Source organism: Rhineura floridana, chromosome 11 (assembly GCF_030035675.1).
Source record: "Rhineura floridana isolate rRhiFlo1 chromosome 11, rRhiFlo1.hap2, whole genome shotgun sequence".
NCBI lineage: Eukaryota > Metazoa > Chordata > Lepidosauria > Squamata > Rhineuridae > Rhineura > Rhineura floridana.
This window is the reverse complement of record NC_084490.1, coordinates 42,770,680-42,786,527: the sequence shown is the minus strand read 5'-3', so window position 1 is coordinate 42,786,527 and position 15,848 is coordinate 42,770,680. Positions and strand designations below refer to the sequence as shown.

At 42.0% G+C, this 15,848-nt stretch overlaps 1 protein-coding gene across 3 annotated transcripts in view; it reads right to left on the bottom strand.

The window, feature by feature from the left end:
- Nucleotides 1-902: 902 nt before the first annotated feature.
- SPOP (speckle type BTB/POZ protein) overlaps nt 903-15,848 on the bottom strand; it is a 59,178-nt gene continuing 44,232 nt past the window's right edge. For all 3 annotated transcript variants that reach the window (XM_061589933.1, XM_061589934.1, XM_061589935.1), the window contains exons 4-10: nt 14,147-14,298; nt 13,886-14,013; nt 7,970-8,147; nt 6,812-6,867; nt 5,606-5,728; nt 3,189-3,331; nt 903-2,246 (exon numbers count right to left, since the gene is read on the bottom strand). In XM_061589933.1, the coding sequence (XP_061445917.1) occupies nt 2,102-2,246; nt 3,189-3,331; nt 5,606-5,728; nt 6,812-6,867; nt 7,970-8,147; nt 13,886-14,013; nt 14,147-14,298 (925 nt within the window). In that variant the 3' untranslated portion in view covers nt 903-2,101. The remainder of the gene's footprint in view (nt 2,247-3,188; nt 3,332-5,605; nt 5,729-6,811; nt 6,868-7,969; nt 8,148-13,885; nt 14,014-14,146; nt 14,299-15,848) is intronic.

Genomic DNA, 15,848 nt, shown 5'->3' with positions numbered 1-15,848 from the left:
GCAGCTTAAAATCAAAACAGTTCTAACCCTAAACAAAATTCTGGTTTATCTGAACTTAAAATGGCTAGACTGAATATCCCCTTTTTCTAGACCCCCTTCCAATTTAGGCAGCTTAAAATTCTCAAGTGATATTTAACTTAGCACCAAGCAACACAAGGAAAATGTATCAACATGCTCAGAACCCCAAGGTTCACAGAAGTACAAAAACCATCTTTAAAATACGAACAGTCCTATGAAGGTCAAACATGCTCAGTAGCCACAGAATGCTGAGTATCAGTGAGAAAATAAAAAGTGAAAACTGAGGACAAGTGGTGGTGGTAAAAGAATGGAGAGGAGTGGAATAGCCTGCAGCATAGTACTTTCTTTAGGGATCCATTCACCAAATGCATTCATCATCCCTTTTCCCAAACCTTAGGATCTTCTACTTATCCAAATGGCAAACCGAGATAACAGGACTGTTATCCACATAATTCATATTGAAATATTCGTCATATTATGTCATTGTTCCTGAGAACGTCTCCTAAAGCTTGGAGCTGAAGTGAAGATTGTCTAGGGCACATGTAGCACCCATTGCTTTCTGTTTTAGGCAAAGTGAACAGCAGGAAAAGTCTGGCGCTCTGTCTCTTGGGCCAATCACTTTATGCAAAAGGGAAGAGGGACAATCCAATTAGACCTTCTTGATAACTCCAGGATGGGGATGTGTGTGGGGGGAGTCAGCTCCTAGAACTAGCTCTTACTAAAATATTAAACCAAAGTATCTCACTGGATATGATTCCTGGATTGCAAAACTACCCCAGCATAAATTGAGCAGACACATAAAACAAAACTGAACTTGAACTGAAAAAGGTATTTCTTGTTTTTAAAAAAGAAAAGAAAACCCATGAAGACAAGACAGAACAACACACAGTACAAAAGAGTAATTATATTTCAAAATAAAAAGAAAAGAAAAACGTTTTACCGGCTATTTTGGAACTTCTTTCCTGTAAAAGGAGACTGGTTTAGAATAGAACAGGACCAGATCTTCTACAAACCAGCAGATTGGGTACAAACACTCAATAAGAATCATTTTAGCAACTCAGGACAAGAAACCTTTGACACAGTGTTCATGACAATAAAATTTCTTTTAAAAAAACATGAAAGGTCAGAGGATGTGAAGGAATCACAGGAGTTAAAACTAAAACAGGGAAAAAGATACCAAAAGAACAAAAATCCCCACAATATCTAAACAGGTAACCATTGTTCTCGGACAGCCAATTCCAAGTCAAGACTATCGCCAACAGTTCCTGAAAGCCGATAATGGCTGTCTCCATCTTTTCCACGTCATCCAGGGATCGTATCCTTACGCAGACCCCTCTTCACTTTTTAAAAGTTGCTGTTTTGTGAGAGGGGCTCACTTATATATATATTTATATATTTGCAATTCATGTACAAGTGCTACCAAGAGAGACCATCACCTCATGGCTGGATGGCGAACACGGGGATTTCACAATGGCTGGAAGCTCTCTCACTCTCTCAAAAGTCTAGATATTAATCCCATTGATGCTCCCATTAGTGGGCTTCATTTCACCAAGGCAGACTCTTCTTTCCGCCCATTCCTCTATATCATTTCCGAAACAAAACAGAGCATCCTCTTTGCTCTGATTATGCCTGATTTCTTGTTCGGTGCTGTCAGGCCAAACATTGTCTCTTTTTTGCCGTAAATTCCACTTAGCACTGTTGGGATCTGTTGTCTCGGGCCGGCACCTGGCCAACCCCTCAAGTTCTTGACTCAGCCAAGTCAAAGGGAAACACACAGACAATGCAGCAACAGGGATATATTAGACTGAACAGTCCCCCTTTACCCAAAAGTCCACCCCTCCCCATTTGCCCCTAAGTTTACTTGTTGCTGATTTTTTTGTTTTTGATTTTTTTAAAAGTCTGCATGTCCCAAAGCAGTCTTTCCCCCCACCCGCCCCCACAACAGAGTAAAAAGCTCCACAGGTTGCATCATCTACCTGGTGGTCAAGGTTGGAAAAGCAACTGCTTCCATTGCTACTTCCATTTTTTCTTTTTTTAAAAAAGCCACAAACGTGCACATGGGGTTGTGCGATGGGGTCCACCTTTAGGATTGCTTCAGCCTCTTGCGTGGGGGTCCCAGAAAAGGGCACTGTGCAGAGGCCAATGAACGATATGCCTCAGCCACCAAATGAGGGTGAGAGACGACCATCGACTTCCAGCCTGACGTCTCCATGACATCAGAAGCATGGCTGTAAACAACCAAGAACCCAAGATTACCAGTTTGGAAAGGTGCACGGAACATGTAACAGTGAAAAGCTGAACACACCGAAAAAGAAGTGCATAAGCTACTGATACTTCCACTTCAGGGTTTCTGTACCTGCTTTTATGTCTTATTTAAAGACCTCACTAACTGGTGTAGATACTCTTCAACAGTACAATACAAACAAGTTGATGCTATCTTGGCCTATGAGAATCACGTTTTCAGGGTTTGTGTGTTCCCACTTGAACCCCAAGTTGGAGATGAATATTTTGCGTGTAACTATTCGAATTCAGATACAGTGGGAGCGTCTGGTCCTTCCCCCTCCGTTTGCCCCCTACTTTAGAACTCAAAGCAGTTCTAAAAGAAACATCCACGTCACCAGAGAGAGAGAGAGGATATTTTGCACTTACTGTCCACTCGTGGTACTGCACTACTACTTGACATGCCTCCCTTCTTTTGCAGGATTTGCATTTGAGGTTTCCTGTTTATTTCCCCAGGATGCTTAAGAGAGACTGAATATGAACGCAGCTAATGCTGTCCTTGACACAGTTAGGCAGAGTGCCCTTTCTAAAAGGTCCTCCCTCCATATTCCTTGCTAAGGAATATACAAAAGCCACTACTTGTCTTTTCAGACCAAGGGCAAACAGAGGAACAGCAGCAGTTTACTCTCCACTGAAGTGGAGTTATAAGTTAATATGGGAAGAAATTACTGATGTTTGAAGAAAAAAAAGAAGGTGGAGGTGCACCAGTGAAACAAATGGGAAGTGGGATTTTTTATTTTTGGGGGGGGGGATGGACCAGCTTTAGGTGGTGATTGGAGCCCTTGAACACAACCTACAGTAAGAGAAGTGCAATGGGGCTTCTTTACTCCCCAGGGTTCTGCGTGCCAGATTTCCCAGACTCAAGGGAAAAACAGGGAAAGCCTACTTACTAGTTGATGAAGTCAACTGCCTGAGTTTTTAGCTGGTCAGCACTGTGTAGATCAGCCAAGATTAGGATCTCCGCTGCATTTTCTACTGACAAGTTGCTGCATAGAGCATCCTCGCACATCACCTTCAAGCGTTCCAAAGCATACTACAAAAATGTACAGAGAGATACTGAAATGAAGTTGCCCAGAAAGAAGAAAACTGAAAAAAGGCTGCATTGTTGAGGTCGGTTCCATATGGGTAGGTTTTATCACCACTATTTTGAAAAGCGCACACAAACATTTTTGTAATTGTGGTGCCCCACTCCCCTCATCCTATGATGTTTCTGTACTGATAAGTCTTCTGCTTGCTGGAACATACATTCCAAGTCTTTCACAACACTTCTGTAACAATAAAATTACACAAAGACAATATATACAAAGCATGTTATATTTTTTCCAGTTGTTCAGTAAGAATGTTCTAAAGCACAAAATGCAAGACCCACTGCATAGAAGCCTAGGGAGGGAGGGGTAGAAAGGTGTATATTCTGGGCACCTGTTAGCGTTCCTCACAAAAGCATAGAATATGCTATCTGACAAACAAACAAGCCTTCTGGCTGTAGACAAAAAACTGGAAACTCCTTTATCATCCATTGGTCGTTTTGCCAAAAACATTCAAAATGAGTGCCAAGCCTAAATAACAGAAGCATAATTATGCAAAATTGTAGTAAGTAGTCCGCATAATTTATTCTGTTTGTATAACTTTGGAGGGTTGGGCACAGGGAACATACAAGCCCAATAAAGCAGTCCATATTGTGCAGCTGGACCAAACGTCAAAGTAGCCTGGTTCTTCAGGTGCAACAGCATCCTCTTCCATCCTTTTTAATAACACTTTTGAAAGACAAAGCCTAACTCTCTAATGGCAGGTCTCCAGGGTTTAGGATATGCACTGTGTTTTGTTTATAGTATAATTACGTATTTTCCCCAAGAGACTGGAGGAAGACAGAACAAGCTGTTCCCAAGCCTCTCGGGCAAGTATTAAGAGGTTTTATGTGCTACCATAAAAGGTTTTGCTTTCTGTTCTCAAAAAGACACCCGGGGATGTTTAGGGGGAAAAAGAGCTATATAAAAAGTCACAACCTGCCCTACTCCACACAATTAAAGCCCCCTCAACTTTACTGACTAATCATTGTGTTGGGCAATTGCTGTTGCTGGGTGCGGTTGAAAATTCTCTTGCCACTAAGCTAGTCCCAGAGGCCAATATGGGCTTTTGCTGTACGAGTGTGCAAGACTCACTTAGCATCAGCTGACTAGTGTGTTGTGATTGGTGGGGAGGGACACACATTCTAACTTGCATGGGGATAACTTTATATCCATTTCCCCCCTCCCAAAGTTCTCTGCTGCAGTACACTCCACCTTAAATTTACTATACTTCTGTTCTTTCCTGAATAAATATGGCCCACCCCACAAGGGCTTTTTCACTGTTTATTCTGCTGACCATTTGGACTACAGCTGGAAAAATAATTCCAGCTCATAGAAGCCCAGCCTCTTCAGCTCTGACCTTGGACCTAACCTGCCACACATGTGGGAAAAAGTGGCACAAAACCTCCCAACCTCATGCAGAAAGGGCTGTTGTGATGTAAGAGCATCATCGCAGCCTCTAGAACTTGCAGGCGTCCCTCTCCTGAGGAAATGAGAGGTTGCCCCAGAGGCCTTTACAATGAGGCAGTGACATCTCATTTCACAGTGAGAGGGACACTTCATTCTTTTTAATTAAGTCAGTGCTGGTCCAGGAGATGGTACTGACGTACTTAAATGGCAACTGTGTGAGAGGGGCACATGCTGCTTTCAACAGTACAGGCACCCCTCTCTCTCTGTAATGGGAGGGGTCTCCCTAAAGGTCTCTGTGTTGTCCTAGGAGCCTTCAGGGCAGATTCTCATCACCTGGTGGGACAGGCAAAAAAGTGGTGTTCATCTCCTTCTGCCCTGTTTCTCCTCTTGTGGGGCAACATCTTGAGGCTGGGCCAAAGTACTAGGAGGAGGGGTGGTGGCAATGACATCACAGATGACCCAGCCCTGAGCATCTTGGCAGGGGTGGGATCTGGCTTTCCTCAAGCGCAAGTAACTGGTCATCCATGCTGTACAAAGGGGGCTGGAGAGGCCAAGAAAACCTCTCAAAGTGTGTCTGAAGACCAAGAGTGAATTCGGTAAGACATCAGTGGTATGTTTATGACAGGAAGTCACCACTACTCCAAGAGATGAAAATTCCTCTTTGGTTTGGGGAAAAAGTACCCTCATTTCTGAATATGAGACAGTACAAAACAAAAGGCGTAGGTATCTAAAATAAATACAGAGATGCTGATGCCACAGTCTCCATGCTGGTTCTCTCCCTTTTTGTAAAAGAGAAAAAAGTCAATGGCTGGCCAGCCAAGCATCCTGTGTACCTTGTCAGCAGCTGCAAGCAGATCATCAGCCATTTTATCGAGGTTAGGTGCCTTCCCCGTGTAAATGAAACACATCATTTCTTTAAAAACTTCAGGTTCCACGTCATTGATTTCAACTCGATTCTGCACCAGAGGAGAGATGAAAATTATTCTTCTGACAACAGACCCTCTCCTTCCCCAAATCTCTCTTTTGGGGCTAAGTGGAACTATGTGAAGAGAGAACATAAATATTTAGGAAAGAACATGCAGGAGAAACAGAAAAATTTCAGTCTCCTCTGCCTCCTCCAACTACAGAAGGCAACTTATTGAGACTTCTTTAAACCTTGCTTTTCCACAGGCAGTGACAAGAAGCCAGCATTTATTGTTACGTAAATATCATCTTTAATAGCAGAACTGTGAAATGCTGGCAAAGTAGGAGTATTAACTCCCTCTATAGTACTTCCTAAATTTATTTTCTGTCCCATCCCAAAGGTTCAGGGGGGTTACCATATGACTGTCTCTCAAATCTTATATTTGCAGCAAGGCTGCAAGGTAGGAATGGTGAAAAAACAGAACAAAAAAAATCAACTAGTAAGCTTCTTAGCCAAACAAGTCTCAGACTTGCATCCTGTGTTCTAGGCTCTGCCTCCTTCAAACATAAAACTGGAAGTCAAATGTCCAGCTACAGTGACATTTTGGTCTCATGCAAAAACTAAAAGGATAACAGTGCTGGCCTATAATCCACATTGGGGCAATATGTTTATTAGACCAACCAAAATATCGCACAATAGCATGCAAGCTTGCAAGTTCTCCAAAACTTGATGAAGGTCCCTGGAGAACTCACACACTATTATGTGATATTTTGGTTGGCATAATAAAGATATTGCCCTAGTATAGATTTTGTTTTCATTGGCAGTGTTTGTTCCCCAGACACTCCTCCGTTCAAGACCTAGCTATCTAAGATGCAGTTCACAAAGTCAGCTCTCTGTTCTTTCTTCCCAGAGCAAGATGCCTTGTCAACCTGGACACATAACAGAAATACATTTTATTTCTGCTTTGAGCCTCTGTGCTGAGCAAGACTTTTGTGAGTGGAGGTCAAAAGTCTGCAATATTTTATAAGCTACAAGCTGGGTCAACCAAGAATCATTTCAGCTGCTTAGTATCTCCCAGTCTATAGCCCAATAAATGGCTCTTCATCATGACCAGAAAGCTGCTCTGTTCACTTACCTTTTTACTCTCTTCCATTTCATGTTCAAACATAGCACTGAATACCGGAGAACGTGCTGTGGCCGAAGGGGAAGGGGGTGGGGAGAAGAAGAAGAAGATTGGGAAGGATGGAAAAGAACACCACAAAATGCTATTAAAAACAACGTGGACAGATAACCTTCCTCTCCAGAGAGGAACTGACACAGACAATCAGTACCTTCAAATAAAGGTACCAATGTAAGGAAATGTCAAAAATAAATAAAATGCTCATGAGATAAATGTTATCAAATGTCTTCCTAAGGGCATATGCACACTACAGAAAGTAAACCAGTTTAAAACTAGCTTTTTCATGCCATCCACTCCCCCCCCCAAAAAAAACAAAGTGTGGGGCTGGCAATTGCAGTTTATCAAGGATGCAGACCATTGAGACATCATCAGCTCCATTCCCTCCCATTACAGCTCTGAGAGTTCCTCTTCAGGAAGACATGGTAGTTAAACCAGCTTGCAGCAGGACATATACAGGCCTGTGGGCACATTGTTTCATAGTACTAAATGATAATGATAACAAACAATCCACTCCCAGGCAAACACATTTCTGCACCAAGAAAAGCTGGATTCTGCAACATGTCTAAATATGCAAGTTGAACTAAAGTTACCACCTTGGATTACTCATTCTGATTTTGTTAGCCAGCCTAAAGGGTAAAACCTATGTGGGGCACTGAAGTCTACTCCCAACCACCAGAAAGCTTACTAAGCAATCTGTCTGGCTTCTGTGATAGCAGCAGGAATTGCCACACTTTGCAGTCGTAAGAATTAGAAACTTGCCTTTAAAAAAAATAAATACTGAAAGCTGAATGGCATCCTGAGGTTCCATAGAACTGCAGCATATACAGCACACAGATATGTCCAAGAAGACCTCTGGCAAAGCAGATTTTACAATTTGCACCTTTCCCCCATATCATTAACTGTTAGCCTTTTTGTCTGATGTTTCTGTATGACAAATTCCCACTGTCCCTCATCTTTCTCCTGGTTCAGCTGTTCTCATCTTTTAAGACTTTTATTTGGAGTCCCTTTCTGGAAAAAAAGGGACCTCCAAAGAACACTCATCAAGGCAGTCGACTTATCACTGATCTGTCCATCTGCCATCCTGCTAAGCCTGATGCCCACGTCAATACCGACCTGCTAATATGGCTTTGTGAGCTTGGAACTCCTGGCCTGCCACACACAGGCAGCAGTCTGTGAAGCGAGAGTTTTCCCAGAGGCCTCCCAACTCATCAGCCAAGCGGCATTCAGGTACCTTCACCATGTTCATGGAGTTCTGGCCGGAGATATTGACAGAGTCCTGTACTACACTCACCTGCAAGGAAGTACAGAGGGTCAACATCTTTACAAAAGAAGTCATAGCAACAGCAAACCTAAAGAAGTACAGAGAAAAAACAAAACAACAGAATCCAACAATCTCATAGAACTTCATATGCTGGGACTTCCGGGAAGGGTGACTTCGCTTGTGCCTGCTTTTGAGACGGGCTCCCACCTCAAAAGAAGCTTATTCAGATATAAATCAGTCAGAACATTTTTTTTTTTGACTGATGAAATTTCTCCCGGGCAGGGAGAAACGTAGAGATCAACCTCAAAAGCCTGTTTTTGTTGGGAGGACTGGATTTCATTAATTTATGAGAAAAGGTCCAGCCAGCAATGCCGGATGGACTTCCGAACAAGCTCTATCTGATTAATGCGATACGTTTATCTTTTCTTCAAAGAGAAAACGGACTAACAGGCAAGCACTCTTCTTTCTATTATTTTTTTTACTTGGTTTAAATTGTTGCAGCAAAAAGAGATTTGTCAAATGAATCAGCTTTAAAGAACTTCTGGGTGAGCTATAACTCTTCTCTGTTATTCACGAAATTAACAGCTTATCTCTGTTTCTATTGCAAAAAGCTGTCCTGGAAGTGCATTCTAAAGATATAAACAGAAGAGGGATTTCTATTCCGAGGAACATTATATTATCTGGGACTATTCTCTTTTTGGTCTATTTTATTTTGACGAATCTGCTTCTTCACGACGCCACTAACTGTTTTGATGCTGGGAACTAAATTTGTTTTGTATTCTTGAACATAGAGAGATAAGGCAGGCTGCTCTGTTTATACTGTGATGTCATCAAGCCTGGAATATTAACCCAATTGTTGCTGAAATAAGAAGTGGTTCTTCTTTATTTTTGTTTTGCTTTCGTGGTTTTAAAAATGGCAATCAAGAAAGTGGCTGAGAATCTGGAAGTAATTATGTTTCAGAAAATAATGGATGAGATTGAGATAACGAAACAAACCCTGCGACAGGGCAGTAAGGAGCTGAAAATTGAACTGAGCAAAATGACGCAGGAGCTTAAAGAAATAGGGGATCCTGTGAGAGAGGAGAATGAGATCAGAGATGAGAAAAGAAAAAATAAAGGGAAGATACAAGCCCTGGAGATTGGAACAAATGTGGAATTGGAAAAAGATCTGGAGTTTATGGATATTAGAAATAAAATCTACTGTTTGGAATTTAACGTTATCTCTGAAGAAATTAATGAAGATATTAGAGATAAAGTTATCAATGGCTTGGATAATCTTCTGGACTGGAATGACGTGATGGAGCTTGATATAGAGAAAATCTATGGAATTAACTGCAGCCATGTGACAATGGAAAAACTCTCAAGAGATGAGCCAGTGCATTTTGTAAAAAAGAAGAACAGAGATATGACTTTACAACAATATTTCAGCAACTTATTCAGAATTGATGGCAAGAAAATATTTGGGATAGAGGAAATTCCCATCAGACTCTTATTATATGACTATGGCTATGACAGCAAGATTATTATGGAATACTGATAATGGAAGATTGGACACTGAAATTACTGGACTTAACAGGACTATTGAAGATGGAAGATGGAATTAATATGGATAATGGAATAATGGCTATTGAAATTATTGGACCTAACAGATTTTGATGAGATGGATTAATCGATATGTTTATTTGGACTATGGTTATGACAATAAGATTATTATTATTATTAACGAGATGGATTAATCGACATGTTTATTTGGAGAAAAATTGATAGATATATTTCTTAAAGAACTGAAACCTCTCTTTGACTTTTTGTGGAAAGAATAAAGTAATGTTTATGAGATTTGATGATTAATTAAGATAACTACTGGAGGAAAGTGATTTTATAATATAATTTAAGAGACAGGATTGTTATATATTGTAGACCTATAACTGATTTGATCTGCGACAAATGGGAAGTCAACATTTTATTTTTTTGTTTAATCATTTTTGTTTTGTTTTGTTTTTTGTCTTTGAATGTTTTATGATTTTGTATGTTTTATGAAAAATTGAATAAAAATTATTGTAAAAAAAAAAAAAGAACTTCATATGCTGGGATGCTTAAGACAGACATAGCAAAGCACAGGAAAGAAAATGTTTTTCCCTCAACATGGCTGCCTATAGACTCCCAGAGACTTTGATGGATTAGAAGTTCATGCAAGGGCCCTCCTTTGGAACAGAAGATAGGACCATCCATTTCTACAGATTGGCCCATGAAATCCAAGCCGCTGAGTGCCGTGAGCACAGAACAGGAATGTCAGAGAAAGCAAATCTATTGAGCCTCCATATAACTCCAGAAGACACTAGCAAAGCTATCAAGCCACAAGCTACAAAAACCTCTCCATAGATGAATACAGAGGACTATTTATTACATGGTAACTTACAACACTGTACAGAAAAAACACCAGGGAGCCCAGTATTCTGTACAGTCTGGGTGAATCCCTTACTCTTCATTTTCTCATCAGGTATGGACATATAGTGAAATTCTCCTCCCCATTCGGCAGGCCATACTGCAGGAAGTTACCAATGTAAGTGGTCATCTCTATTCATCCAGAGTCACTAGCCATATTGTTTCCTGACCACACATCTGTTGGTCAGCTCCTAACCCTGAGCATGACCCAGGCTCCATGTCTTCAAAATAAAAAGTCTCAAGTGAACTACTTAAGAGGTTCACAACTTCCCCAGCTGGAGTTAAAAGCTAGTTCAGAGTGGTACTGTATAAAAACAAACAAAAAAAACCCTGAAAAATGGGGATGGGAAAATTGTGGCCCTCCAGATGTTGTTGGGCTCTGAACTTCTCCAAGTCCCGGCCAGCATGGCCAATAGCCAGGGATAATAGCAGCTGGAGTCCAACAGCATCTCAAGGACCACAGCTTCCCCATCCCAGCATTAGAGGGGTGCCCCTCTAATTTTCAGATTGAAATAGTTTATTTCAATCTGAAATAGTTTATGGCCCAAAACTTCAGTATCAACTGGAGGTTTGTTGGATGACACATCTTTTTTTTAATGCACCCCATTCTGAAATTGCTTTGCAACAAGAGATGGGCAACAAACAGTTCAAATCGGTAAGATTTGCAAGTCAGCTCTGAACCCCCATCTCTGAAAGTCACTGCTTCTGAAGATTTCCCCTGGATTTTATATGTGCATTGCACATATAAATATAAATAAAACCAAAACCCAAAGTTAGCCATTCACAAGTCCCAGTTATTTCAATGGAAGAGTTATGCATGTGCTTAACATCTCTCCCATAAAAATCAATGGGGCTTCAAAATGTGAGACTTTGGCTGGATTATGCCTAATACATCTGCAGTCATAAATGCTATTTTTTAAAAAATAACCCTGCTTTTTATTAAACAAAAGCTGGGCTCCTGAGAATGCTGCTCTGAAAACTGCATGGCAATCACAGAACACGAAGAAGCTGGCACCTTCCTCCTTGACACAGCAACCACTTCATTCTGGAAATAGATACCTCAAGGATCTCAGTGTAACATAGCTGGCAGCTCCACAGGTACGAGCCAGCAAAACAGGGACTATGTAAGCTCATGTGTATGAGTATCTCATAGAATCAGGCCAAACTCGACCACTGGGTCTGCCTATGTTGTTGCAGGTTGAGGAAGGAAAGCCATAGGAGAATTTAAGTGAATTTTTTGGAGACAGGCGACCCCTTTTCCTCAGCAGTATCAAGTTTTAACAGAAAGAAAAACCCTCGCAACAGTCTCCCAGCTCACCAAATGTTATCAAATCCTTAGAGAGCCTCAACACAGAGAGGGCGGGAGGGAGAAAAAACACCCTCAAACACCATTCCTGCTAAATAGAAACACAACTGTAAGCACCTGTGGCCAGGAAAGAAAAAAAAACTTAGCTGAGCATATGGCACACCTACCTAATGGCAGGAAAACATCTTAGCGTCAGCAGAAACTAGAGCAAGTTTTCATTTCTATGTATAACTTCTGGCTTCCCAGATTCATAGGCTTTTCCCTGACAAAGGCCTAATACTTTTCAAGAATGAATCACAGACCTCTGAAGGGATCCACATCTAAAGGTGTGAAGGCCTGGAATTAAACATGGTTTTTCTCCATTCCTCCCCTGCCCTTCCCCCAATTTTTCCAACAGAAAACTGAAAATGTTGGAGAACACTGAAAAAACTCCTATGATGTTATTTCCTCTTTTGGAATGAGTGAAATGCTTCTGAGACAACATCTTGCTCACCCCAAAATGTGTAGTATGAAGATTTTTATGACTGCTGTCTGTGTAGACTATCTACACAGCATTAGAGAAAAATTCCTATGTATACATATGCAACACTCAATTCCAAAAGATGCATTTCTGCACCCAAAGGTGCCGCTGTCTTCATAACAGGAACATTCAAGGCCCTTTATTTTCTTGTGAATTGCTGCTTCTCTCTCCTGGGATACTTTGATCTACTGTGGAGATACTAGAAGCAAGTACCCTGGGACCTACTATACAAAACCAAGGCTGCAATCTTGGGACCAAGTCCTACTGAACTCAATCAGGTTTACTTCCAAGTAGACATGTATATGACTGCACTTCTAATAGAAGACACTTCTATTTTTGAGGCTGTAATCCCATGCATGCTTACCAAGGAGTAAGCTCTGTTAAACAGAATGGGTCTTCTGAATAAAGATGTGCAGAATTGTTCTATACATTTCATAAATAGGCATAATAGTACAATTTTATATGGTAAGTTATAAATTATGCATTTTATATTGTTAATGCAGTAAAATGTGTATGTTTGATAAGAAAGTATTGCACATATTTCGACTTTCCCCCAATTTCCCCCTGCCCCCCAATAATAATAATAATAACAATAATAATAATAATAACAACAACAACAACAACAACAACAATAATAATAATATTTAATTTGTTTGTCGCCTATCTGGCAATTAGCCACTCTAGGCGACGTACATTAAAAAAGATAAAATACAATAATATCAGATGCAATCACATTAATAACAATAGATAGAAATACTGGACAGTCATCAATACATATAAAAGCAATTATATTAACATACGATAGATGACAGACTCATGACGATTTACCCATCCCAAGGACCTCAAAGGCTTGTTGGAATAGCCACGTCTTCAGGGCCTTGCGGAATACATCTAGGGAAGGGGCATGTCGAAGATCACATGGGAGGGAGTTGCAGAGAGTGGGGGCCACCACAGAAAAGGCTCTCTCCCTAGTACCCACCAACCTAGCTGTTTTGGTTGGCGGGATTGAGAGAAGGCCTTGTGTGGCTGATCTAGTTGGGCGGCATAATTGGTGGCGGTGGAGGCGCTCTTTCAGGTAAGCTGGGCCGAAACCGTATAGGGTTTTAAAGGTTAAAACCCCTTTTCTTCCCCTATGGCTTCAAAATTTCTGGAACCATACCTTTCTATTCACACACCTGCTTCCTCATCCCCTCTGCCACTGGCCAATCTGTGTCATTCACATGACAGCACGCCACAAGCAACTGCATTGGAAAAAGTGCTTGCAGAGAAATAGCTACAGACAACTCAAGCAAGACCCTCCAGAAGGAGACATACAAAGGCCCCTCCCAAACAAGACACTCAGGATCACCATCCAACTCCAAATACTGTGTTCAGATCAGAAGGAATGACAAAGCAGGTATTGGACATATGATGGGATTTGAGATGGCATATGCCTCTTCATGGCCATTCTAAAGTTTTCTCCCAAATCAAACAAAGACTTTGCAGTGCTTCCCTCCTTACCTCACAGAAGAGAGTGAGCTTGTCATCTGGGAGGAGTCCGTTGGCCTCATCCAGGAGAAAATCTCTTCTAATAAACTTCTTGAACCCCCAGTCTTTGCCTTGCACAAACCGATAGGCTCGCTGACTCTCTGGAAACATATTGAAAAAGGGGGTCTCTTTTTTACAAAAGAAAAGCCAAGAGACACACAACCAGGACTCTTATTTGCTCTCTGTTTGTGTATGGCAAGTAAACACAAGTACCCAGCCACCAACTATGCATACCCATTGCTTTTGTTTCTTCTCCTTTTGCATTCAGGATGGAGAACTTGAATTTGGCTCGGACTTCGCTCTTTGGACAGCTGACCAGTAACAGGTAGAGTGAAAGGTAGTCTTTACTCTCTTCATCCAAGCCCTTTGGATTCACACGCAAACACCTGCAGAAGCAGAAAAATAGTCTTAATCTTCTCTATATAATCTAAGTGGCTGGCAGAAACAAGTTTCCACACACAGATGTTGTATGGGCTGCACAAAAACTTGCTATGCAGGGGACAAGGGAGCCATATCCTGTGATGAGGTACTGCCTGTGGTTGCTCCACTGTGATCCCAAAACAGAAAACAGATTGCTAGGTTTGAGCATTGTTCTCCCCTGCATGGGCTCTGTGTTTCCCATATCCACGGTTTTCCTCTGGAGCGGCAAGGACAGCCACAACTAGAGGCAGAATATTGGGTAGGTTGGAGCTGCACCTGACTGCTCTTCCTTGGGAATTGATTGATTGATTGATTGCACTTGTATAGCGCCCCATAGTCGAAGCTCTCTGGGCAGTTTACAGCAATCAAAAACATTAAAACAAATATACAATTTAAAACATATTTTAAAATTTAAAACAATATAAAAACAATTTAAAACACATGCTAAAATGCCTGGGAGAAGAGGAAAGTCTTGACCTGGCGCCGAAAAGATAACAGTGTTGGCGCCAGGCGCAGCTCGTCACCAACATCATTCCATAATTTTGGGGCCACCACTGAGAAGGCCCTCTCCCTTGTTGCCACCCTCCGAGCTTCCCTTGGAGTAGGCACCCGGAGGAGGGCCTTTGATCTTGAACATAGTGTACGGGTGGGTTCGTATCGGGAGAGGTGTTCCATCAGGTATTGTGATCCCAAGCCATGTAAGGCTTTATAGGTCAAAACCAGCACCTTGAATTGAGCTGGGAAACATACAGGCAGCCAATGCAAGCAGGCCAGAATCGGTTTTATATGTTCAGACTGTCTGGTCCCTGTTACCAATCTGGCCGCTGCATTTTGCACATGCTGCAGTTTCCGAACCGTCTTCAAAGGCAGCCCCACTTAGAGTGCATTGCAGTAATCTAATTTGGAGGTTACCAGAGCGTGGACAACTGAAGCCAGGTTATCCCTGTCCAGATAGGGACGTAGTTGGGCCACCAACCGAAGTTGATAGAAGGCACTCCGTGCCACCAAGGCTACCTGAGCCTCAAGCGACAAAGATGGTTCTAGGAGAACCCCCAAGCTACGAACCTGCTCCCTGAGGGGGAGTGAAACCCCATCCAGAACAGGTTGGACATCCACTATCTGGTCAGAAGAACCACCCACTAGCAGCATCTCAGTCTTGTCTGGATTGAGCCTCAGTTTATTAGCCCTCATCCAGTCCATTGTCGCAGCCAGGCACCGGTTCAGCACATTGACAGCCTCACCTGAAGAAGATGAAAAGGAAAAATAGAGCTGCATGTCATCAGCATACTGATGGCAACGCACTCCAAAGCTCCGGATGACCGCACCCAACGGTTTCATGTAGATGTTGAACAGCATGGGGGACAGAACTGACCCATGCGGAACCCCATACTGGAGCGTCCAGGGTGCCGAGCAATGTTCCCCAAGCACCACCTTCTGGAAGTGACCTGCCAAGTAGGAGTGGAACCACCGCAATGCAGTCCCTCCCACTCCCAACTCAGCTAGTCCCCCCAGAAGG